The sequence below is a fragment of the Rattus norvegicus genome, chromosome 3, assembly GCF_036323735.1.
Source record: "Rattus norvegicus strain BN/NHsdMcwi chromosome 3, GRCr8, whole genome shotgun sequence".
NCBI classification, from domain to species: Eukaryota; Metazoa; Chordata; class Mammalia; order Rodentia; family Muridae; genus Rattus; species Rattus norvegicus.
The window spans coordinates 133319429-133343679 of NC_086021.1; the positions used below are offsets into that span (position 1 = coordinate 133319429).

A 24251-nucleotide genomic window follows, 5' to 3' on the forward strand; every position below is an offset into this window, starting at 1 on the left:
ATCTATTTCCTCCACACGGTCACACCAGAAATGGCAACGAGGGTCCCTAACTTCTGCTGCATTACAAACAAAACATGTCACCTATAAGTGGACTACTTTATCAAGGTAATGCTGCAAACTCCACAGCCGTTAGGGTGGAGAGCCGTCAGCACAGTGGACAGGGCCCACTCCTCACTGCTTCTAATACCTGGGAAGACGACGGAAGTCAAAGAAAAAGAGAGAAGAAAAATGTCTCCAAACACCAGGCACAGAAGTCCCGGGCTTGGGATCCGCTCTGGCCCGTGTGAGCTCCCTGCCTGGAGGGCACTGGAAATGAAAAACCCAGGAAGCCCAAAGGGAATAAAGTGAGGTCTTCAGACACCAGCTGCCCAGCTCTTGTCACCTCACCTTGGACTATTAGCAGCTGGTGGTTCAGATACCGAATCTGGCGTTCGCGGTCATTCAGTTTTTCAACTAAGCTGTCCAGTTGTCTCTCCTTTGCTTTGTTAAGAACCTGGAGTTGAATAATATGTATATTTTCTGCAGAGTCTGCTTTGGAATTAGAGACAATTTATTAGATAAAAACATACTAAGATCTGTGATCAGCAAGGGTAATGTTATTTCAAGCTTTTTAAACAACTTGGCAGAATATCATGAGACCAACTCAGTGGACAGTGGCTAGCGTCCTTTGAATATGAACAGATATCCAGAGTGTATCAGAGAGCACTGTGTCTCGACCTTCCATTTACATGAGAGTCCTACTGTGGGACACACCACACACTACTACGGTCACCGCCAGGATAGGCAGAGTGTCTCTGGTTAAAGCCTGACTCACCATCTAAACGTGGACAACTAGCACACAGATGCAACACAGCAACACGCATTACCAAATGAGGAGCGGAACCTGCTGTCCCGCTACCTGAGAGGACACCAGACCTCCCTGTCAAAGGTTCTCTTTGGCAGAAGGTAAACACATTCTTTTATGTTTATATTGGCACAAAAGGCCATATTGATTAACCAAGAAAGAGAGGCGTAAACTCTGACACCTTCTTCAGAAACAAAGATGTTGTAGAGAACACTTAGTTCAGAGGAGAAAGCCAAATGACAGATAGAATTACACTTCAACGCCATAATGATATTCTTCATTTGGCTAATGCTTCTGCACGCTTACATCAATGAATACATATAGAGAATTTTAAATACTTATTAACAAAGCAATTTGTACTCTTTTCTAAATTAAAAAAAGAAATGTAAGGCCAGGCATGGTAGTACATGCCTTTAATGCCAGCACTCAGACAGAAGGCAGGTGTCTGTGAGTTCAAGGTCATCCTGGTCTACATAGACAAATTCCAAACCAAGGCTTTATACTGAGACCTGGCCTTCAAAGACGAAAAAGGTAAAAATCTGAACATTAAAAGCATCGCTCTGCCTTACAGAAGGGGACGTAAATAAACCGCCTCAAAGCTTCATCGCACCAAATATACTTTTTTTTATTTTAAATTTTATTAAAAAAAAATACACTGAAAAAGTCATTATTGGTATTATACCAAAACTAACCAGTCCCAAAGTCTTTACATTTCAATAAACTTCTAACATTTAGTAGTCACTTAAAACAGAAGCTGTAGAGCATTGGATTTATAGTTTACTATCAAACATATTTTATGTACTTATCTAGCATCAAAAACAGAGAGGCCGAGACAGCTAGGACTAGACACGTGCTAAGTTCAAGCCTCCTCCCGAGCTCAGTCTCCTGACCTACAGCCAGTCTTCCTCTTCCCCAGCATCGGCCTTTCTGGTTCTCCCTGCATGTTTACACAGCTGTCGGCATGTATGCCACAGATTACATATATGCCGGGTTCCCGTATGAAGGAGAACATGCCCGTTTTTCTTCATGAGGTTGTGTGACCTTGATTGAACTCATTCTTTAGTTGCTGTTGCTGGAAAATTGGGCACTACCATCAGTTATTCAATTAACTTCTAAATGCCAACTTTAAAAGATGCATAGTCAATCGCCTCAGGAATAAATTAACTTGGTAAAATGCAGGGTTTTAGGAACAGTAGTCAAAGACATAAAGCGCAGGGACCTGAAGGAGCAGACTGGGAGTGACCGTGATGACCGTCACTCCACACCACCTCAGCCACATGCTTGTTCTACTTCCTCACTGTGCCTCAAATACCGAGAAGCCTCTTCACTCTGGATGTCAATGCTTCCAGGCAAAGGAGCTCTGGTACTCTCTACAGCTGTCCTGGGGCCCAAACAAGCTTACGGCAACACTGTGTCCAGACAAAGTAGTCCAGTGTTCTCTCCGGCCTAGCCCGGGTGTCCTACAGAACAGCTTACCCTCACTCTGGAGTCACACTGATGCTTCAGCACTCACAATAATTAATTCACCAGGAGCATGGTGAGAAAAGCTTCTGTCTATGAAAACACTAAGGACAGTCACCGTACAGCTTTTTTTGTTTGGGTTTTTTTTTTTTTTCAAAAATAACATTTCAGCTCAAAATTCTCTAGTAGCTTTAACTGTTTTCCTTATGGACATACTTATACATACTCTACATCAAAGAAAAAGGCTGGGGGGTATGGTGGTTTGAATAAAAATGGCCCCCTATACTCCTACACCTGCACACTTTGTCTCCAGGGAGTGGCACTAATTAAAAGGATGAGGAGGTGTGGCCTTGCTGGAGGAGTGTGTCACTGAGGCTTCTGGCCCAGTGCGGTGTGTATCTATCTCTCTCTGTCTCTCCTCTCCCTGCCTCTCCCTCTCTGCCTACAGCTCATGATCTCTCTCAGCTATTGCTCCGGAATCACACTGCCGTGCTCCCCACTATGGGACTACACCTCTGAAACTCTAAGCAAGGCCCAATCAAATGCTTTCTTTTACAAAGAGCTGCCTTAGTCATTATGCCTTGCCACAGCAACTGAACGGTGACTGAGGACAGGAGGTAACAGATAACTAAACCTGAGATCAGCATCAATTCTGAACAGCAAGTCTGTACAATCATCACACTAAAAAATTTAAAGAGTAAAAGAAAAATTAAGAAACTCATGGCAGCCTTTAATTACATGTTTCTGAGTGAGAGACCTAAGCCTGGGGAGTGAAGCATATTCATATTCCAAAGCAGACAAGAAAAACACTAAATTATAAGCTATGGTGGCTGGAATTCAGGGTACAAAAGCTTTCCTGACATTTCGCTGTCAAATGTCGCTACATGAGGGAGCACAGCACCCTGACTCCCAAAGAAGCACTTACGATCCACAGCAGTTTTACTTTATCCCACAAACACAGCTCCCTACCAACATTTTCTCACAAGGGGCTGCAAAGGAAAATGAGGGCCCTACAAATGTCACATATGCCCCTACCACTGAGCAGCAGGGATAGCTGCAACCCTTGGCTCTTTGAGACCAAGCACAGCGTCTCAACAGACAATTCAGGCACCAGGCAACTCTGGTTGGCTTTGAGTGTTCTGTGTACTCACACCGAGCCTGAGTGTTCCCACTGTGCACTCAGGCTGACCTCGAGTGTTCCCACTGTGCACTCAGGCTGACCTCGAGTGTTCCCACTGTGCACTCAGGCTGACCTTGAGTGTTCCCACTGTGCACTCAGGCTCGGCTCAAGTGCTCCCACTGTGCACTCAGGCTCAGCTCGAGTGCTCCCACTGTGCACTTACACTGACTTCAAGTGCTCCCACTGTGCACTCAGGCTGACCTTGAGTGTTCCCACTGTGCACTCAGGCTGACCTTCAGTGCTCCATTGTGCACTCAGGCTAACCTTGAGTGTTCCCACTGTGCACTCAGGCTGACCTTCAGTGCTCCATTGTGCACTCAGGCTAACCTTGAGTGTTCTGTGTACTTACACTGACCTCAGGTGCTCCCACTGTGTATGCAGGCTGACCTTAAGTGCTCCCACTATGTACTCAGGCTGAACCTTGAGTGCTTCAACTGTGTACTCAGGCTGACCTTGAGTGTTCCCACTGTGTACTCAGGCTGACCTTGAGTGTTCCCACTGTGCACTCAGGCTGACCTTGAGTGTTCCCACTGTGCACTCAGGTTGAACTTAAGTGGTACGAGATCCTCCTGCCTAAGAGCCAGGACTATAGGTGAACCACCACTTTAGAGCTCAATATGGTATTCTGAAATAAACACCCAAGAGCTTATTAGTTTGTTCATAAATACCTCAGTATATACCTTTAACATAGTTAGCAGGGGCCTTTTGAAAGTTACTTTAAAAACATAATTCTTGAAAGTATATAAAACTATTAAATGTTCAAAATTCCCCAATTATCTTAACAAAAAAATAATATAGCTGGGTGTAGCAACACATGCCTCTAATACTCATAATTGGGAGATTGGAGCAGGAGGATTGCCATGAGTATGTGGCCAGCCTGGGCAACACAGCAAAGCCCCAGCTCAAAACAAAACAAGAACGGCCAAATGAATAAATGTAAACGAACACCTACTTTCATTAGCTCCTAAAAATTGTTGCTGCAAGCCTTCAAACATGTCACTTCCTGCTATCTCCTGGGCTGGTGGACTAGTCTTCTGCACAGAAGAGGGGTAGGGTTTATAGATAGCTTTACATGGCTCCAAAGCTTGACAGTTGGGTCCTTGAGATAAACCAAATTGCTATTAAAAGATGACAAATAAAATTAATAATTAAGATTTGGTGTTTTCTTCCAAAATAACTTACTAGACACTTCCTTCTACCTTCCTTACATGTGTGCACCACCACTCCTGGTTCTGTGATACTGGGGATTGATCTCAGAGCCCCATGAGTACTAGGCAAGCACTCTAACTCCCCTGCCCATGACCAACTTGCTCAAAAATAGGTCACACCATATTAAACACTATGAATTGTTTCATAGTCCTTTTGAGCACACAGTGGAATCAATTTCAAAACTAAAACTTAGAAATTGCAATGAGATTGTATATAAGTATTGTATCACAAATGATCAAGATAATGTTACTACCTTGGGAACATAAAACATGCACATGCTCAATAAATGAGAATATTTGAAACCATTTTATCTATAATAAATTCTACTGTTTTTCAGTGAATAACATTCTCCAGAGATAAAGAGAAAATAACTACTTTTTAATGGACCAATAAAGAAGAGGAAGAGGAGAAAGAGGAGGAAGAAGAGGAGGAGGGGGGGAGAAGGAGGAAGAAGAAGAAGAGGGGGAAGAGGAAGAGGAAGGGGGAGGAAGAGGAGGCCATTGACTGATACAGAATAGCAATTGGGAAAATGAGGCACTGCTGTCATTGAGAAATTCTAAGACATACTGTCTCCTGATGCCTTTTTAGAACTCCCCACAGTCAGTGCATAGTGAGCTCCTGGAACAGTCACCCTGCCCACAGCTGTGACACCATACAATGCAGGAATGAGATCTGAGGTGTTAGACTTAAATTCATTATGAAACTGGTGAAATGGAAATGAAGGAACTGTGATCTACATGAAACTGCTGCTGTGAGAAACTTATGCTTCTCGGGGAAGCAGGCCCACAGAAGCCAGAAGCAACAGTAATGAGGAGCTACTCCCTGACAGACCTGACCTTCAGGGTTTAAATAACTACTTCCAAAAGCTTCCATTTTAAATGCTAGGCTTGGCATCCCAATTGTATTAAGTTATAAACAAAAAACCAGCCTAGCTGATTTAGCACAGACCTGAGTGAGTAGATTTGGGAAAACAGTTATTAGATCATTTTTGCACTGCATTCATGCACGTCCATTAACACACAAACAACGTTGCACACACACAAATTCTTCAAAGTCAAACTCTTACCTGAAAACTGTCCCTCTGAGGATCTGAGAACGTAATGACGCTGGCTGCCTGCTTCTGACGGCCAGTGTATGGCCTGAAGTCTTCAGGAAGGCGATACAAGTCTGCCTGCTCCTGTTTACCTGGAGGGCTATAGCCACTCCCACCTTCGTCCCCTTCTCCGGGATGGTACCCAAGACGCTGGTCTTCGGGTTCACTTCGATTCTCTTCCCAGCCATTGCCACACTGTTCTCCGAAATACAAGTCCAGCACAGTCCCATTAGTCACAAAGAGTAAAACAAAGGCCCCAAGACCAATTCAACCAGCATCAGCACAACATGGCACAACAGACACTTACATTCACACCATGAGGCTTGGGCAGGATATCACGCTCAATCCACTTCCTTTCCAGATGCTCAGAAGGATACAGTCTTGAGAAAAATCAATACTTTAGGTTTATACTCTATGATATTTGGTCAGAAATAACACAAAGAAACCCAAAATTCTAGTATTTGCTTTTCCCTCAACCTTAACCCGAAAGTTTTAGAAAGTAGTCTGAAGTTTAAGTTTACATTATTATCAGCAGAGACTCAAGGGAAGGTTTATGGAGTACAAGATACAAGAGGAAGTGACTCCAGGTCCTTACTCTCCCGCTATGCCGTCCACACTGCAGTCAGAATCACGGCGCTCAGGAGAGGACAGCTCGTCATCCAGCATGTCATGTGGGAGGTCTGTGAGTAGCTGCTGCAACTGAGGAGGGAGAGTCACTTCAATATCACTGACAGAAACACAAGACACTACCCAAGCTGCCCTGAAGCCAATGAGTGGATGCACACAAAGTTTCTTAAATTGCACATGCATCAGGTCCATAATTTTGTAGGTTGATGTCATTATGCAGGAAGGCAGGTATAGGATAGAATGAGGCCTGTCATTGGACGAGGAGGAAGGATGGGCGGGAGAAAAGTTTTATTAAAGAGAAGGGACAGAGTGAGGGGAGGAGCTGGGGAAACAGGGCGGCAGATGTTAAAATTCTTCTCTGCACACAGATACAGGTTGTTATGACTATTTTTAAGGGATGGGTGTGTACGGGATTTTGTGCTGTCTAGATGGGCAAATTATATTTTATCAATTGGATCAGAGGTTATTGTGTGGTGTGTCCTTTCATGTGGTGACTTAATTGAGTTCACAGTAAGAGAACCGTGAGATAGGCAGTCTCTGCATGTAACTGGCGTGGCAGTGACCCACCTTGGGAACTAGATGGGTAGAGAGATTGCTGCCAGGCTCAGAGAGTAGCCGTCAGCAGTATGAGATGGGATGGAGCTTAGCGAGTGAGACACTTTGTTGACTGACATGAAAATATCCCACAGATGCCATATGGCCCAATGGTGCAGGCTCTAAGGCAGGATAAAAGAAACCATTTTATATTTTTACCAGAACATAATTTCACTTGAGGAAAGGAGAAAGTATGATGCCAGGATAAACAGCAGGCTTTACTTTCTCTATAAGGGTGTGGGATTTATATGTACATGCATCACAACTGACAAACTTCTTTATGGAAGCACAGCCAACCATAAATCACGGTACTCATCCATAGTGTCAGGTTCCATAGAACAGACCTGCCTCCCAGGATCCCACTTCACCAGTACTCAGAACTTAGGGGAGGGCAATCGACCCCCACAGGAAATCTGAGCTGCTCTGTGCACTCTGCCCAGGTGGTGGGAACGGCAGCAGTACCATATGTCCAGGGAGCCCTTAGGCTCTGGGAAAGCACCGAGAGCCTCTAGGGAGTGAATGATTGGAGGCAATCACCTAAGCCCCAGGATGAAACGACATGTGATACACTCTGCTCTTAGAAGACGCAAAAGCAGCATACGCTAAACCGAACTAAACATCTGTGTGCACCTGCAGGATAACGGAAAAGTTGGGAACTGGGAAGACAGATCCCCAGGACCCACATATCTGCGTTCCAGCCCCGATTCCGCTGTTTAAAAGTCCAGAATCCATCAGGTTATAAGTCTTGTTTGTTGAAGTTTAATGAATTATAAATCCCTTCAAAATGTCACATGATATAATTATGATTAGCTGTTGAACACTGGGCTTGGGGTTTTTTTCCAAGAAACTCACCTCTTTTTCCCTTTCATAGTCTTCTTTGTCAAATTCTTCATCTTCATTTTGTGTCTGCAGTGCTACACTGCCAAACTCCAATGACATGGTCCTCCTGGGGAGAGGTGGGACTCATGAAAAGCAGCCACATGACAGCAGTTCATAGCAAAGAAAAAATGCAGTCAACAAAAGAGTAACCAGGTTCCCCAAGTGACTGAAAGGTGTTTACAACAGTAAGATGTCTGCAAACAAAAACCTAAAACACTAACAAACTTGAAAGACCAACATAAAAACCTTAAGAATAGCTCAAGTGAAACTCCAAGTTTATGCACAGGGCACAGTGAGGGTCCTATAGAGTCTGCTCCATGCTCTGAATTCCACAAATACAAATTTCATGCTTCCCAGAAGGGAACTTCCCATCCTAAGCAAATGACTGTCACCAGAAACTGTTCACACACCAAAAGCTTAAGGTTCCATGACTCCCTCTTCAGCAATCAGGGGCTGGCAAAGACTACAGGGCAGAAGAGAAGGCCATGATCGTGCCACAGTGAGGCTCTGGGTCTAAACATTCCCATAGACTACTACTAACTACTAACACTGGACAGGCTTCTGATTAATTATACACAAGGACGCTGATACCCTACCTAAAGTTCTCAAAGTCTAAAGGAGCAAATGATTCTGACAAAAGAGAAGAAGAAGAAGGAGGAGGAGGAGGAGGAGGAGGAGGAGGAGGAGGAGGAGGAGGAGGAGGAGAAGAAGTAGAAGTAGTAGTAGCAGTAGTAGCAGTAGTACTAGTAGTAGTAGTAGTGGTAGTAGCAGTAGTACTAGCAGTAGTACTAGTAGTAGTAGTAGTACTACTACTAGTAGTAGTAGTAGTAGTACTAGTACTAGTAGTAGTAGTAGTAGTAGTACTAGTACTAGTACTAGTAGTAGTAGTAGTACTAGTACTAGTACTAGTAGTAGTAATAAGTCTGTGCTACCAGGCACACTGTTCTTCAATCCAGGCCCCTCACACCTGGGAAATGTACTTTGTGTGTGGTCTGAACCACAACTCATTCACTACAACTTCCAGGCTATAAAATGTCATTAAATTGAGCCACATAAGAAGTATAAGGACCCCAGCAACAAAAATACATTTTACCATAAAGCATATAATTCCCTGTTGTTAATAGTTGTGAACTACATCACAAACTTTGTAACCATTAGCCCTGGATGGACACACACACACACACACACACACACACACACACACACACTTTAGCAGATCTAAGACACCTGTGACTGCATGGTTTGTACACTAAGAAAAAAGAAAAAGACACCAATTATGAAACAACACTATTGTTAAAATACTGTTTTATAGCTGTTAAAATGTGACGAGAAGATGTGTGTTCCTAACCAGACCTGGCAGGAAGCGAATGCACACTCACTGGGGAATGGAAGCTTTCCCTCTCTTCGGTGCCTGCTGAAATTCTCGTGATGAGAATATAACAACCTAAGACATCTGTAAGGTGAGGAGAAGACGCTACTCTCATATCTTGGGGTTTAGCTCAGGGCTCCAAGTGGACATCACAGAGTCTACTTATACAGAGACTTATACAGAGTCGCAGATGATGAAAACGGGAATACACTTTAACCTATCACCCCAAAGATGTGGGGCAAAGTTGAGCCAAAGGCATCCATTCTCCAGAAGATACAAAGGTCCTTCCAGAGACTGGAGAATGGCTCAGTGGTCAAGAGCGCTTGTCTCTTCTGCAGAGGACCCAGACTCAGTTCCCAGTATCATGGCAGCTCACAACTGTCTGTAACTCCAGTTTTAGGAGTCAGGAGTCCATTTCTGTCCTCAACAGGCACCAGGCACACAAGTGGTACTCAGACAAACTTGCAGGCAAAAGAGCCATGTACATAAAATAAAAATACATTTTTTAAAAACTGCTTTAAGGCAAAAGACATCAGCCATAAATCAAATAGTATATATCACGGAACACATTTACAAAGTCAAGAGGTAAAATTGCAAATGCTGTAAAACTACTTACAAACCACTTAATAAAATAAAACCACTTAATAACCCGTAAACAATTATTTTCCAAGAAAATGACAACTTAAGATGAGAAAATAGCATAAAAATCCATTTTACAAAGAATTATAGATGTTCATTTAATATTATTAGACTCTAAGCTCATCAGGTTCAGGAGATGGCTCAGTGCACATGGCCATGCAAGTCGGAAGACCTGAGTTCAAATCCTCAGAACTGACATTAAGGCCAGACAAAGAGCCTAGGCCTGTGTAAGAAAAGCTTCAACAGGAGGAGGAAGGCACAGGTAAGAGGCTGTCTGGAAGGTCATGGGCCAGCAGCTAGCATGCCCTAAACACTGGAACAGCAACAGAAACATGTCCCAAACAAGGCAGAAACTGAAGGCTGACACCAGAGGTTGCCCTCCAACCTCTACAATATGGTGTGACACCTGTATACCCATATTCACACATACAAATATCCACGCACAAACACACAGACACACACCAAGAGGCTAAATCCACGAAGAATTCAGGAAGTGTAATATAGCAATTACTATATATTGCAGTGTGCTACCTTCAACTACAACACTGAAAATAGTTGCACTCAGGGCTGGAGAGGTGGCTCAGCGGTTAAGAGCACTGGCTGCTCTTCCAGAGGTCCTGAGTTCAATTCCCAAGTTCAAACCATCTGTAATGGGATCAGATGCCCTCTTCTGGTGTGTCTGAAAACTGTTGCAGTGAACTCACATAAACAAAACAAATAAATCTGTTTTTTTTTTTTTTTAAAGAAAGAACATAGTCACACTTAAAACTGTGACTTTTGTGGTTTAATAAACTCTGGTGAGCTAGGAGCTGATAACTCATGGGGAAAACAATCAGTAGCAATGGACACTTGCCATGGTAAAACTGGTGGCTACGTTATCTTGGTTAACATGGCAAAATTATGCCATTAGTAGGCAATGACCTACTCCTATGTTTGACCAGAGAGCTGACCACTTAAAAAATAAACCAAGGTATCTACCTGGATAGTGTCCTTTCTAAAGTACAGCTATCTGGTTAATATTTTCATGCTAGCCAGGAAACTTTTCCTAGCCCCATTACGAGAATATAAAAAGCACGTCTGTCTTCTCTTACACTCAGATCAGACAGACCTCTGACCCACCTTGTCAATACTTGTCTGACAAAACTTGTCAGTATTTGGTAGTTTTTGTTCATTCCCCTCCACCCCCTCCACCCCCTCCCATAAAGGGCTAAATATCTCTAGAATCTTGCTTTTGTGAGCAAACTTTAGTGTATATTTTCCTTTCAAAAACATTTAACTTTAACATGATCATCATCATCATCATCAATAATGAGTGAATTTAGCCATTGGGTCACAGGCCTTAAGATCCCCTGGGGCTGGAGTCACACATAGTTGTGACCTATGCAATATGAGTGCAAGAAATGAACTCACATCCTCTTGCAAGAGCAGTGACAAGCTCTTAACCACTGAACCACCTCTCCCACGGAGCTCCTTTTTTTAAAATTTGTCTACACTTCAAACTATTTATTTGTTTGTTCGTATCCCAAAGGATATAATAGGCTGTAAGCAATTAAGAACTGAAGCTCCTCACTCAAAATCTGGTCTGTGGCAGCTATGCAGTCTTAACTGCTTCTGTTTCTTTAGTAATCGAACTGGGTAAAAACAGCCTAGGTGTGGGAGGCCCACAACTCCCGAGAAGGACTCCGCCCTCCTCTAGATGCCTGCGCCATCCAAAGTCCATTCTGGGCACTTCCAGAGCGCATGGCTTATTATCCTTTGCTTGTGGCTTCCAACTTCAGCCTTTATTTACATGAAAACAATCACAAATTGTGAAGCTATGAAGTGATATTCAGCTTAAATCACACTTAAATTCATGACTACAAGATGGACTAAAGGTAAGCGCCCTGGGAATTAGAAAACTGCACCCACTAGCTTACATGCTAACAACTTCTCTTACAGAATGGAAACAGCCAGAACGCAACAGTCTATTTTAGTCACTTTCCAAGTCCTGTTCCGACTACAAAGCGTACGGAGGGAGGGGGCAATGACAATCTCTTGAGGTAAGCAGTACCGATCGCAGCATGGACAAAGCAAAGTGAGCAGAGGACAGTGATCCCAAAATACAGGAAGCCCCCTCGACTGGGTGTACTCACGCAGCGCCCTTACCAAAGAGCTGGGTCCGGCGTCCAGGAATCACGGGCGCGCTCAGGTCTACCGGTGAGACGCCCCGGCTAAAAACCGAGCAGGGAGCGAACACGCACCGCCCCGGTGCAGGAGACTCGAAGGCCGGTCCCGATCCCGCAGCCGCACGGCCGGCCGTGAGACTGCAGTCACCTCCAGCAACCCGCTGTCTGGACTTCCAGCCCGCGAGCACCTTCCCGGTACACCCTAGCCCGCGAACCCCGCCACTAGACGAGCAGCGGTTTCCTCCAATCGCCGCCGCTGCTCGATGGGCCTGCCCGCTGGGCGGAACTCCCAGGCGGAAACCCCGCCTCCCACAAGATCGGTTGAGAAGTCGTCCGCAGTTACGAGAGCGCGGCTGTTCGAAGAGGGCGCCAGTGGCGGCGGGAAGCTTCCCGGAGCCTCCATTGGGGAAGTCCTGAGCCAATCACAAAAGCCTCCTAGAGGACTACGGTTGCCTAGCTACGGCAGAGTGTTTGCCCTCCGAGAGATCAGCGAGGATATTCCGGTTTTTACCCTTAAACTTCTAAGTTTCTTCCATTTGGCCCTTTTCGCTCTCTGAAGTGCCACTGCCAGCTTTGGTGGTTGTTAAATTTGGCATCCTCTTCAGACTTGACTTGTTAAGATTTGTGGGTTTTTTAAACTGATAAAACTGAATGTGCTCCCAGATGCCCCTTCGTTAAAACTTTAATTTCTGCGGATGTTCGGAGATGTTAGCCTATCGTTAAATCCCATTATATCGTCGCACTTGGAGATCGCAAGCATATTGGATAAATCTCATTTTTCCTTTCCACTTTTATGTGTCCCTTGATTGACTCGTTGAGGGTGGCTGGACCTGGCATGTTACAGACCTGAGTTCTGTAACAATTACTGTCTCTGGCTTCTTTGGTTAGAAGGGTTTGGGTTCCAGCGAATGCTAAGAACATGGGCGTAGATTCTCACATCTTTTTAAACCTTTCCCATGTGTACCATGTTAAGTAAAACACTGGTCCAAGGCTCTTCCAAATCCGACTAAGTTTGCTCTGCACCTGCATCCCACCCTTGCAATGCCTATATTGACTCTCAGCTAGAAGTCTGGTACAGAATGAGAACTTGAGTGACAGAAACAGAATGCAGTCACTGCCCAGAATGGCTGCACTACCCATAATAGTGGATAGTTCTGGTTTCACCCCTGCTGCTTTTCCTTCTTTTGCCCCTCCACTCACCCACTCAGCCCTCTGGACACACACCACAGTCACTCAGCAGCAGAACTGGATCTCCCTACCACTGTAGAAAGAGAAGATGGATTTCTTTTCTGTTACAGTCAGTTACTGTGTGTCTGTTTCACTGTTAGAACAATAAGAACGTCTTGGAGTATTTACTTGAGCATTTGTCGTCATGGTTCATGGCCCATGCTAGGTACTCAAAACAACTGTTAACTCAGTGAATTAATGAATGAAGGGGCAAATGAAGATGTTGGGCCCAGAAAAGACTAATGAAAGGCATTCGGGTAAATGGCCTTTGTTGAAGGTGATCCAAGGTGTCTGCTGAGAAAGAGCCTTGGGCGCGCCTGGTTACCAAACTGTGTCTCCTGTCCCATGCTGAGGTCTGTGACTCATGAGAATGGTAAGGAAAGTAGGGTGGTGGGTTTGCTCATCGTTGAGATAATGTACTTTTCCTTCCAGGATTTCCGTCCACTCAATCTATATCTGCCATGAAGTCCTGTGGGGTCCACCTGCCTTTGTGAGTCCTGAATGGAGCAGGTGTAACTTTTCCTCTTTCTTCCCATCTGTTACTTTTGGATGCTGGCCAGAGCCCAAGTATGTTTTCCTTGGGACTTTGAGCTTTTTCTCTTTCTCTTTCTCTTTCACAGTCCCGCTGCTGATCCACCATGTGGCTGGCCTGTACACCAGCTAAACTCAAACAGCAAGGCTTTTTCTCCTCCTCTGGGCAGCTGCAAGATTCACAGCTTGCTTACCCTGGGGCTTTGCTTTGACCTCTAAATCCAACTGTCCCCAAGCTTCTGTTTGAGTCCAATCTTAAATTATTTTACTAAGGAGACTAAGAACCCCAGCAGAAGACCCTGCTTTCTCTGGTATCAATCCACTGTGACTTGAAAACTGACCTTCAAATCACCACCAAGCTCCCCTCCACCACCATTCCCAATTCTGCCTTCGAGTTAACTCAATCAGTGAAGATCCCAGCGGATCAGAGACGGGAATAGAAAAAAAAAAAAAAAAACAGGTTACTAATGACCTTAGCTAATCTTCTCTTTTGCATCATGGAGATCAGTCGTGACCTCAGTACTATCTGTCCACAGCTCCTCCACGTAGACAAGCAGTCCTTCTCCAGAATCAATAACCGTTCTCACCCTCTCCCCTGTCCTGGGCCCCAGACCGCTGTGCTGTGCTTGTAGTTTCTCTATACTCTGCCCATACCTTAAATCCCCTTTATTAATCTCTCCTCAAATTACCCAGTTTGAGTGAGCCGTCTGTTTCCTGCGGGGACACTGATCCACTGCACACCTGGTAAAATTTCCAAGTCCCAAACACCACACATTGTCAATGGTCATAAAGCAATAGTCATTTATTTTTAAAGAAAATCCATTTACAGATATGTGTAGGCAAATGAGCCATTTTAACCTAGAGGTTGAGAATATGAGCTTGAAATCGCATGCAGTCATTCTTATATCTCTTAGGGTTGTGTGAACAGTTGACAGTTGTGTGGCATCTGATAGTGCAGCATTTGCTTCCCTGGTTACGACAGCACCGGCCCATCGTCGACTGCCCATGTGCGCTGCTCACAGCATCTTGCTTCTGGAACTCCCACTGGCCACCCAGTCTGTGTTCCTCTGCTGGAAGGAGACGAGAGACCCGCCCTGTCTCTGCTGCAGGTTGCCTACAAGTCACTATGCTGATCCCTTTTACGAAGAGAAATGACTAAGACCTAAGATATATGGAGGAAAATCAATGAAGTATATATTGTTTTCTACCTGTGGGAAGGAAACAAACCTACCTAAGAAGCCAGTGGTGACAGAAATAAAATGGTGAGCTGTTACATAAAAATGCCAGACTTCAATGTACTTGATTTCTGATGATTTCTACCCAAAAGAACTACTCATATTAGACTTAAAACTTACCAAATACATCATAATCACAAAGGTTAAGGTGTGTCTACTTAGCCAAAATGTTGAGATGTTGAGATGACCATCCAGAAAGCTCATGACCGATCTCTCTCCTCTCTCTCTCTCCTCTCTCTCTCTCTCTCTCTCTCTCTCTCTCTCTCTCTCTTTCTCTTCAGTAATGACTGTATCTTTATATGCACAGGTAAGTAAGGACTATAACTAAAACCAACCAGATCCATGGTACCAACATCACCTGCTCTATGCTGAAACACTCGGGGTCAGACCATGTGAGTGTAATTTGACTAAACCTTTCATCTGCAGAGCATGGACACAGAATAAAGGAGAAGTCCTGAATGTTTACCCCCAACTGCATAGTCTGCTTATTAGTGTTAACTTCTAATGAAGAAAAAAACTATCATGTTAGGACAGCAATGGACCTCTGAGTGTACCTCGAGCTCCCTCATCTTATAAACAAGAAAAGTGGAATCCGGACAGGTTTAACGGACTGCCAAGGCTGGAGGTGATGAGTAGTCTGAGCCCAGGGCTTCTCTGAGCATTCTTAATCTCACCACTGGCTGAACCCTTGTCCACTGTGTGGCAGGCCTTTCCAAGCCCTTCTGCATCTTGTCTGATCACATGTAGATCACATGTAGAGAAGGTGATGGGACACATACCGAGGTGACACCAGGATACAGTGGCCGCCAGTCAAAAGGAAATTTTGCTATGCTTTAAATTACCTTCTGTACTCTCAACAATGGCACCAGTGTGGGCTGAGCGTGAAGAAAACTGGCTTCGTTTGCTGTCTTTTATATCCATACACTCCAAATCAGAAATAACCAAGGAATTTGGCTTTCTGAATGTGTCCCATGCTGCACACGAACAGCTCAGATAGCAAAGGTCAAGGAATGCTAGCCAGTGAATTTGGCCTCCAACCTTTTAACCAGCAAATGAGACAGAATTAGGAAACCTTCGGTGACTTTTGCTTTCATTCCACAACCACGACATAGTCCAAGTTTGATGTCAGTGTCATATTTAAGATGGCAGCAAAAAGTGCTACTAAACAAAATGTAATAAAGTCAATGCTATTAGTCAAAATGCTTCTTCTTGCTGTTTCTAGCAAGGAAGAACTTTTTGGCAACTGGTTCTGTAGCTATAGAACATGAAGACACTTGGGACTAATCTCCCCACAGGAAAATGTCCCCGGATTGTCAGGGTGAAGGCACGTACCACTGCCTAGGCAGTTCAAGTTGTCTTTAGCATGTGAAATTGTAGTTGTGCTTTTCAGCTTTTCCTCAATGCCATGTGACCTTTAAAAAGTGACCTCCGTGCATATGGGTCAAATGGCCCAAAATTCCTCTTCTCAGATTTTCATATTCAGAAGATAATCTATTACTTCTCTGTTTTATAAAAGACCTGGGTCCATGGTGGTCTAAGAAAGACATGTTTCAGAGTTTGTGTTCTACTTCATGTGTTGAAAAGGTCTGAATGGTCACTCCTCCTGACACAAAAGGGATATGCTTCTGATCGCTCTGACACAGTGCCCAGAGTCATCATTTCTTCGAGTGCGAAAGTCCTGGGTTATTATGTTTTTTTACTGGTTGTTTAAGGCTTACTTCACTTCCAGAAGAGATGATTGGCAAACTATTATCCATGTGGTATTTGATCAGGTGGCCAACATTATCAAACACATGGTCCTTGGTCCTCACCTGGGAAAGGAAGCACACATATGTTCAGGTTGAATAATAGAGGTTCTGAAAGATGTAAACAACTGTGGGCGAGTGTCCCTAAAGAAGTTGTTTTGCTAAGTGAAGGGTAGGTGCTTTTCAATTCTGTTTTCCCTAATACACCAGTTTATCTTTGCCATTTACCCTTTGCAGTAGTATTCCTACAAGTTCAAAGGTAAGCACTTGCCATTCAATCCAGATCTGCAGCCCGTCTTTCTATGCTGTGGTAAAAATTAGAAAGGAACATTTCGGGGTTGGGGATTTAGCTCAGTGGTAGAGCGCTTGCCTAGGAAGCGCAAGGCCCTGGGTTCGGTCCCCAGCTCCGAAAAAAAGAACAAAAAAAAAAAAAAAGAACCAGAAGGAACATTTCCTATCAGTTTCCAAGAGCCGGATTCAATCACTCCAGCTGCTACTCTACCACGAGGTCCTAGACACACACACAGACACACACATAACACACACACAGACACACACACACACACACACACACACACACACACACACGTGCACGCGCATCTCGTTCTGTGGACCCTGCGTGTTCTCACTCCGCACCAGCAACAGAACCAGATCCGCACGCTCTAACTGCCTCTCAGCCATTTCTTTCACACTCTGTCCTCGTTGGCCCAGTAAAATCAAAGGTCCAGAAACTTGTAATTAAGCAATTAGATTTACATGTTAATTTCTCAATCCACAATACACCCACACAATAAATTCACTGCCAATTAATAAAGATTTAAACTGCCCACCTAGACAAGTTAAAATTGACCTAGACCACCTGGTTCTGGATCATCCTGCTCTATCGTCTCCATCCTGATTCTTCTCACTCCGTCTTCTAGGTTCCTCCCCACCTACCCTTCCTTCTCATCCAATGATAGGTTACCCCTTATCCTGGACCCACCTTGCTGCATAATGACATCATCCTACATCTCTACAGAGCTGTGCTTGATGAATTCTGTTATCTCGACACTTCCATAAATATCCAGCTGATGTATGTTCAGACACTGTCCCAGGACTACAATTATCTTCCATAGACTGAATGCTTCCATGTTACCCCCCTCTCTGCCCAAAGCAGACCCCTCAGGGAAGCCCTACCTCTCCTTAGAACCTCAAACACAAATCCTGTCTCCTCCAAGAAAGCTGCCTACATTGTTCTAAGAGGCATTCAGGCCGTCTTCCTGCAAGCTTCATTAACAATAGCTGTTTCATAAATACCAGCTTCCCGGTATTTACTGCCTGCCTGCTGAAGGAAATGGACTTGTAGAATCTCCTCCTAGCGTTACCATTCATCTGCCCTCCACATGCTTTACTGTCTCCTCGGGTTCCTGTGTGGAGGACAGGAACCTGCCAGGAGAGCGAAGGCCTACAACTAGCCACAGGGCCACCTTCCAGCAGGGCAACCTTCCAGCAGGGCAGTCAGAGCTCTGTCTGCATATTGGTTTGACCGATTGGAACATGGACTATAAATCAGATGGTAAGATCTATAACTGAATTTCCTGATGTTGATTATTATGCTAGAGCAGTGAAAGAGAGTGTCCTTAGTCTTGTAAGCACACAAGACAAGGATAAGGAGACAGTGACATTAGTGTTTTCCCTAAGGCCTTCGAACCTTACTGAAGTTTCTCTCTCTTCCTGCTCCAGTGTAGCTGACCAATCCTGCTGTGCTCTTAATTCCAACTCATCTGTCTCCTCTTCCTCCATGTTTCTCCAGCAGACACTGGGTCCAGGATTTCGAAATTCCCACCATGAGGCTCACAGTTATTGTCTCTGCCTGCCCTACACCCTCCACTGTGCCCTCTAACCAATCCTGCAGATAGCTGTCAGGACGACCTTTCTAGTATGAAGACCAAAAGCAGCCACTGTGCAAATACACCAGATGTCATGATAGCCGAAGTTTTAAAGCATCCTAAGTTGAAACTGAAGAAAGTGCAAACACTCTATTTGGTGGCTTCTTTGGAGAATCAAGCCTGACCCTTGTGGGCCCCCTCGCTTGCATGGTAACAGTTGGGTAGAGTGGTGACTGTTCAACAGAGAGTCAGCCATAGCCTCTGTACACTCCATGATTTAGACACTTCCGCTCCGTTACGTTTTGGTCAGACCCTGCAGACATTTGCCTTTGCAACCCCATCCACAAAAGCTTTGAAGAGCTATGTTGTAGGATGTCAAACAGGAGAAGGCGGGTACAAGATAGAACGAGGCCTGTCATTGGACGAGAAGGAAGGATGGGTGGGAGAAAAGTTTTAGAGAGGGGAGGAGACCAGAGGGAGGAGGAGAAGCAGCGGAGAGAACATGGAGGCTGATGTTAAGATTCCTCTCTGCACACTTACAGGTTGTTATGAATGTTCTTAAGGGATGGATGTGTACAGGGCTTTGTGTGTCTAGGTGGGCAATTATATCTTATCAATTGGATCAGAGGTTATTGTGTTGTGTGTTCTTTTTTATGGCGATTTAAGTTTAAGAGAGTTTGTGGTGGTGGAGACACTGGGCTGCCATGGTATTGGGATGTGTGTATGTCTGGCATGGTGGCAACCTGCCTTGGGAACTAGATGGGTAGAGAGATTGTTGCCAGGCTCAGAGAGAAGCCATCAGCAGTGTGATATGGGATGGAGCAAAGGGGTTGAGAGGCTTTGCTGACTGAGATGAAGAGATCTACCAGATATCTTGGGGCACTGCAGTGCCGGATCTAGTGTGTGATAAAAGTCAGCAATTTTTAAAACAATTTTACAGCAACACTGTGCAATTTTTTAAGGCCATTAAATGAGATTTGAAGCATGTAGATCAATATTGTCAACTCAAACTTTCTCCAATTGAAACTATGCCACTCTCAGAACCATGACTCCCCATCTCCCCTGACCTTGGCAACCATCGTTCTACTTAGAACCATCGTTCTAAGTGGGAGCATGTGACATGTGTCCAGAGACTGGCTGGCTTTTGCTTAACAAAAGGTCCTTAACATCCTCGAGAACACAGTATCCCTTGGTATATGTGCAGCGTATCTTCTCTCTCCTCTTATCCATGAACTCTGAAATTATTTCCAGTGTCTTGGCCATTGGAATATCATTGCTATGAGCACAAGTGGAACTCTCCTAAACATGGTGGCTCCCGTTCTTTTTAGACAACTGCCCACATGGGAGACTGCTACTTTGTAAACTGTTTTCTGGATTTTATTCTTGGATAATCACCAGCTTAAGAGACTTGAGGTAAGAGTCACATTTCTTGTTTTTTAGAAATGCTGGGCACCCTTTCGCAGAGCTGTTACTCTCCTCCTCTTCTCTCCTCTGGAGAAATGCCCCACCCTGGAGGGGATGTTTTGTTTTGCTCTGTTTTCGTGAATTTCAGGGTTTTCTTCTGTGTTTTGAATGTTAACTCTATGAATTCATAGTTTACAAATGCTGACCACCTTCTGTGGGCTGAGTATAAACTTACAGTGCAAAGGCATTTAGTGTAACACAGAGCCACTTCTCTGTGCTTGCTTTGTGATTCTTGTACTCTAGCAGCCTCACCTAACAGTTACTAAGAAGCACCACCCTGGGCTTTCTCCTGGGAGTGCGTCTTACAGTCCAGTCTTTGAGCCATTTGAGTTTTTTTGTTTGTTTGTTTGTTTTGTTTTTTTAAGATTTATTTATTTTATGTGAGTACACTGTCATTGTGTTCACACACACCAGAAGAGGGCGCCAGATTCCATTACAGATGGTTGTGAGCCACCATGGGGTTGCTGGGAATTGAACTCAGGACCTCTGGAAGAGCAGCCAGTGCTCTTAACCGCTGAGCCATCTCTCCAGCCCTTGAGTTAATTTTTGTTACTAGTGTAAGGATCCAGGTTCATCCTTCTGCACGAGTGTATTGATTTCCCGCCTGCATTTGGAGAGCGTCCTTTCTCCAGGGTTTACTTTAGGAAGATTTAGTGATCTTCTTGCAGATCACTTGACAGGACATGTGACTTTACCCCAGTTCATTACCTTGTCCTGTCGGTCTAACCGTCTAATTGTATGTCAACACTACCGTTTTGATTAACGTAGCTCTGTAATGTGTTTTTAGGTTTTCAGCTTTATTGTTCTTCCAAAACAGAGTGTTTTGATTATTCAGATTTCCATGTATCAGTTGACTGTGAATTTTAGAATTTTCTGTGTCTATAAAATGCCATCAGGACTAAAAATACAATTAAAAATAATTTTAAATTAGTTTAATTAGTTTAATTATTAAACCAATTAATATCATTCTTAACAAAATAATATATTAATAGTTATATTATTAATAAATAATTTGGAATTATTTAAATTAATTATTATTAGAATATAAAAATGGAATTATCTTTTAAGAATTGCAATTGTGTATGTGGATTGCTTTGGGTGGTGTGAACATTTTAATAATGTTCAATCTTTGAATACACGAAGGAGATGTCTTTTCTTTAATTTGTGTCTCTTTAGCTCCTTTCTATAGGTTGATGTCGTTATGCAGGTGAAGGCAGACAAGATAAAACGAAGCCTGTCACTGGACGAGAAGGAAGGAAGGCAGAAACAGAGGCTTTAGGAGGAGAGGGAGATGCAGGTGAGAAGGAGCGAGGAGAATCAAGATGGAGATGAAGGATGACGCAGACGTGGGTGGCCTTGAATCCAGGTGGGAGGTTTATATCCTTATCAATTGGTTGTGAGTTTATTGTGTGTATGTTTGTGCATTGAGAATTTGACATATAAATCTGGTTGTTGGGTTGCAGTTTACTGAGTCATGATTTCACTGGGTTGTTGGGAGTGTGAGCAGAGCCCATGGCAGGGAGCCATGATAGGCCAGTCCACGCTGGGCTTGTAGAGCCCTCGGGTAGCTGGAACCAGAGAGTTTGCGGTTAGCAGAGAGCCGCCAGGAGAGATACTAACCAGAGATAAATTATGGTGAGTTTCATATGGCCCCGCCGGTACCAGAACTAACACTAGAGACCAGAGTGGCAAGGTGCCACACTGAAACATTGGGGACTGCCTGGATCAGAATGCACTTGGGGCAGCTTGGAGTCCCTGAGATGGATCAGCTCTGGTTCCTATGGCTTGATGGAGCCGGAACTAGCAAGAGCAGGACCACCCAGGTCAGAGGGAACTCAGGAGAGAAGCTCGGAGCGGTGCATGGGGGAACCAGTCTTGCTGTTGCTTTTTTACTGCAACACCTTTCATCGATGTTTTACAGTTCTCCATGTGGAAATATTTCTTCCTCTTGGATGAGGATAGTTCTGAGCACCTTTTTACTGTTGCACCATTATTTCTCTGACTGTTTTCTTCCTCTCCTTTTGAATATGTTTTGTATGTGTGTAAGAAACAACCAATTTTGCATTAAAATATCCATTTATTACTATTAATTTCTTCCTGTTTTCTTACTCTTTTTTAAAGTGTTTCCATCATGAAAAGGTGTGGAATTCTGTCAAATGCCTTTTCTATGTTCATGGAGATGATCGTACAATTTTCACTCTTCTTCCCATTTGTCATGGCTAATCTTGGTTGTCACCTTGATTACATCTAGAATCAACTAAGGGCCAAGCAGCCAGGAATGTCTGTGAAGGAGTTACTTGATTGGATCATTCGAGGTGAGAAGATCAACCCTAAATACAGCCATGGTGTCGGGACAACACTCTCCTCAAACAAGTTAAAGTCTTCCTCTCAGCCTGAGCTTAAGGAGGAACGGTGCAAATTCTCTCTGTTTTTGTGTGTTCAGATTCTCCATTTCCCTAAGATTCAGTCCTGGGGTGGGATGTGGTTTTAGACAACTGTCCATTTCTTCTAGTTTGTTCAATTTGTTGCCATATAGTTACATATAGAAATCTTTTAGCCCGGGTGGTGGCGGCATATGTCTTTAATGTCAGCATTGGTGAGGCAGAGGCAGTTGGATCTCTGTGAGTTTGAGGCCAACCTCGTTTATAAAGTCCAGCACGATGGCCAATACTCTACAGAGAAACCTAGTCTCAGAAACAAAACAAAACAAAACCGTTTATAATCTTAATTCACAATACCCACTGTAGTGCATTTCCTATTTTATTTGTATTTTAACTAAAAGTTTGTCAGTATTCTTAATGCTTAAGAAAGCTGGAATTCTTTGTATGGCACACCACAAATCATGTTCTCTCCTTTATGTCATTTAACTCTGCTTTGCTGTATTTCGCTGAGGTCTTATTCACCTGCAGGAGCCCACTATGACTACAGGTTTGTCCTGCTGAACTGAATTGAGGAGGACAGAAAGGGGCTGCCCTCCACATGGTGCTCCAGGGCGGCTTCCCATGCTAACCATACCACTACTGCTGGCTGTATGGTTCAAGAAAACATTAACGCTTAGCCTTGACCTCTCCGGAACACTGCAGATGCAAAGTGTGGAGCACGACGAGAACTCAGCCGTACCTTGCCTTCAGGATCCACCAAGAGAAGATGCTTGGCCTGGCCGCCTTGCAGTCCGCTCAGTACAAACTGGCCAGGAGATGTCACACTCTCTCGAACCAAAAAGTCCCCATCCTTCACCAAAAGTCTCTCCGCTGCCCCCCTGCTCAGCCTGCCGTGGAAGCATTCCTCACTCCACAGTTGCTGCTTAATGTGTGGCAAAGCGTGTGAGCTCCCAGGCTTGGCGGTGGCTCCTGGCTGCACGGTCTCTGGTGCCTCTGGAGTCAAAACACAAAGGAGAGATCACAGAGTTATCACCTCAGCAGTCCATCCGTTCTTCCTTCTGTGGTCTAGGATCTATATAAACAACTTCAGGGACCGAATGTCCCGGCAGGCTCTGAGAGCTGAATGTGTACATCACCTTTACCTTCTGCCACTAGGAAAGGGTACCAGGTATTTCAGTGGGTATTTCACTTAGTCCATGAGCATTGAGGATTGGTTCTAATGCTTTGAATTAATCCTGCCCCCCAAATCCAGAATCTGCATGTCCAAACACTGAAGGTCCTTGATTGACCAATAAAAAACCAACAGCCAATGGCTGGGCAGGTAGACTGAGGCAAGAGATTGAGATTTGCGTGGGCTAGGAACCCAGAGAGAGGAAGAAGACAGAATCCCCATGATGGGGGAGAAGAAAGACCAGACCTAAAGGCCCACTGACATGTGAGGGTCAGTTCCCCGATTGGGCCTGGGGTAACAGAGATGAAATCTAAATTTTAACACAGGAGTATGGAAGGGGGTGTCTGCTAGCAGCGGGAAGTTTAGTTGTGCCCAACTATTAAGGTAATCACCATGGTGTATTAAAATTAACTGGTGTGGTGTGTGTGTGTGTGTGTGTGTGTGTGTGTGTGTGTCTGTGTCTGTGTCTGTGTCTGTGTATCTCTGTGTGTGTGTATCTCTGTGTGTGTATCTGTGTGTGTCTGTGTGTGTGTCTGTGTGTGTGTGTCTGTGTGTGTGTATCTGTGTGT

General features: G+C 44.3%; 2 protein-coding genes across 19 annotated transcripts in view; both read right to left on the bottom strand.

Annotated features, from left to right (window-relative positions):
• Positions 1 to 12843, bottom strand: part of Cep152 (centrosomal protein 152) — an 88293-nt gene extending 75450 nt beyond the window's left edge. For 4 of the 16 annotated variants that reach the window (XR_010064629.1, XR_010064628.1, XR_010064627.1 and 1 more), the window contains exons 1-7: positions 12041 to 12270; positions 7861 to 7954; positions 6383 to 6486; positions 6095 to 6167; positions 5761 to 5982; positions 4438 to 4603; positions 388 to 531 (exon numbers count right to left, since the gene is read on the bottom strand). Coding sequence is in view for 12 of the 16 variants with exons in the window: in XM_039106550.2 (XP_038962478.1) it covers positions 388 to 531; positions 4438 to 4603; positions 5761 to 5982; positions 6095 to 6167; positions 6383 to 6486; positions 7861 to 7947 (796 nt within the window). In the remaining 4 variants the exon portion in view is untranslated. Of the gene's footprint in view, positions 1 to 387; positions 532 to 4437; positions 4604 to 5760; positions 5983 to 6094; positions 6168 to 6382; positions 6487 to 7860; positions 7955 to 12040 lie in introns of those variants that run through there. The other 12 variants (XM_039106548.2, XM_039106546.2, XM_063283748.1 and 9 more) reach the window with 10 other exon arrangements.
• Positions 12844 to 14597: 1754 nt separating this feature from the next.
• The window catches only part of Shc4 (SHC adaptor protein 4), a 94379-nt gene continuing 84725 nt past the window's right edge, over positions 14598 to 24251 (bottom strand). For 2 of the 3 annotated variants that reach the window (XM_063284538.1, XM_039105836.2), the window contains 2 exons: positions 23251 to 23504; positions 14598 to 16864 (listed from right to left, as the gene is read on the bottom strand). In XM_063284538.1, coding sequence (XP_063140608.1) covers positions 16709 to 16864; positions 23251 to 23504 — 410 coding nt within the window. In that variant the 3' untranslated portion in view covers positions 14598 to 16708. The remainder of the gene's footprint in view (positions 16865 to 23250; positions 23505 to 24251) is intronic. The other variant, NM_001191065.2, reaches the window with a different exon arrangement.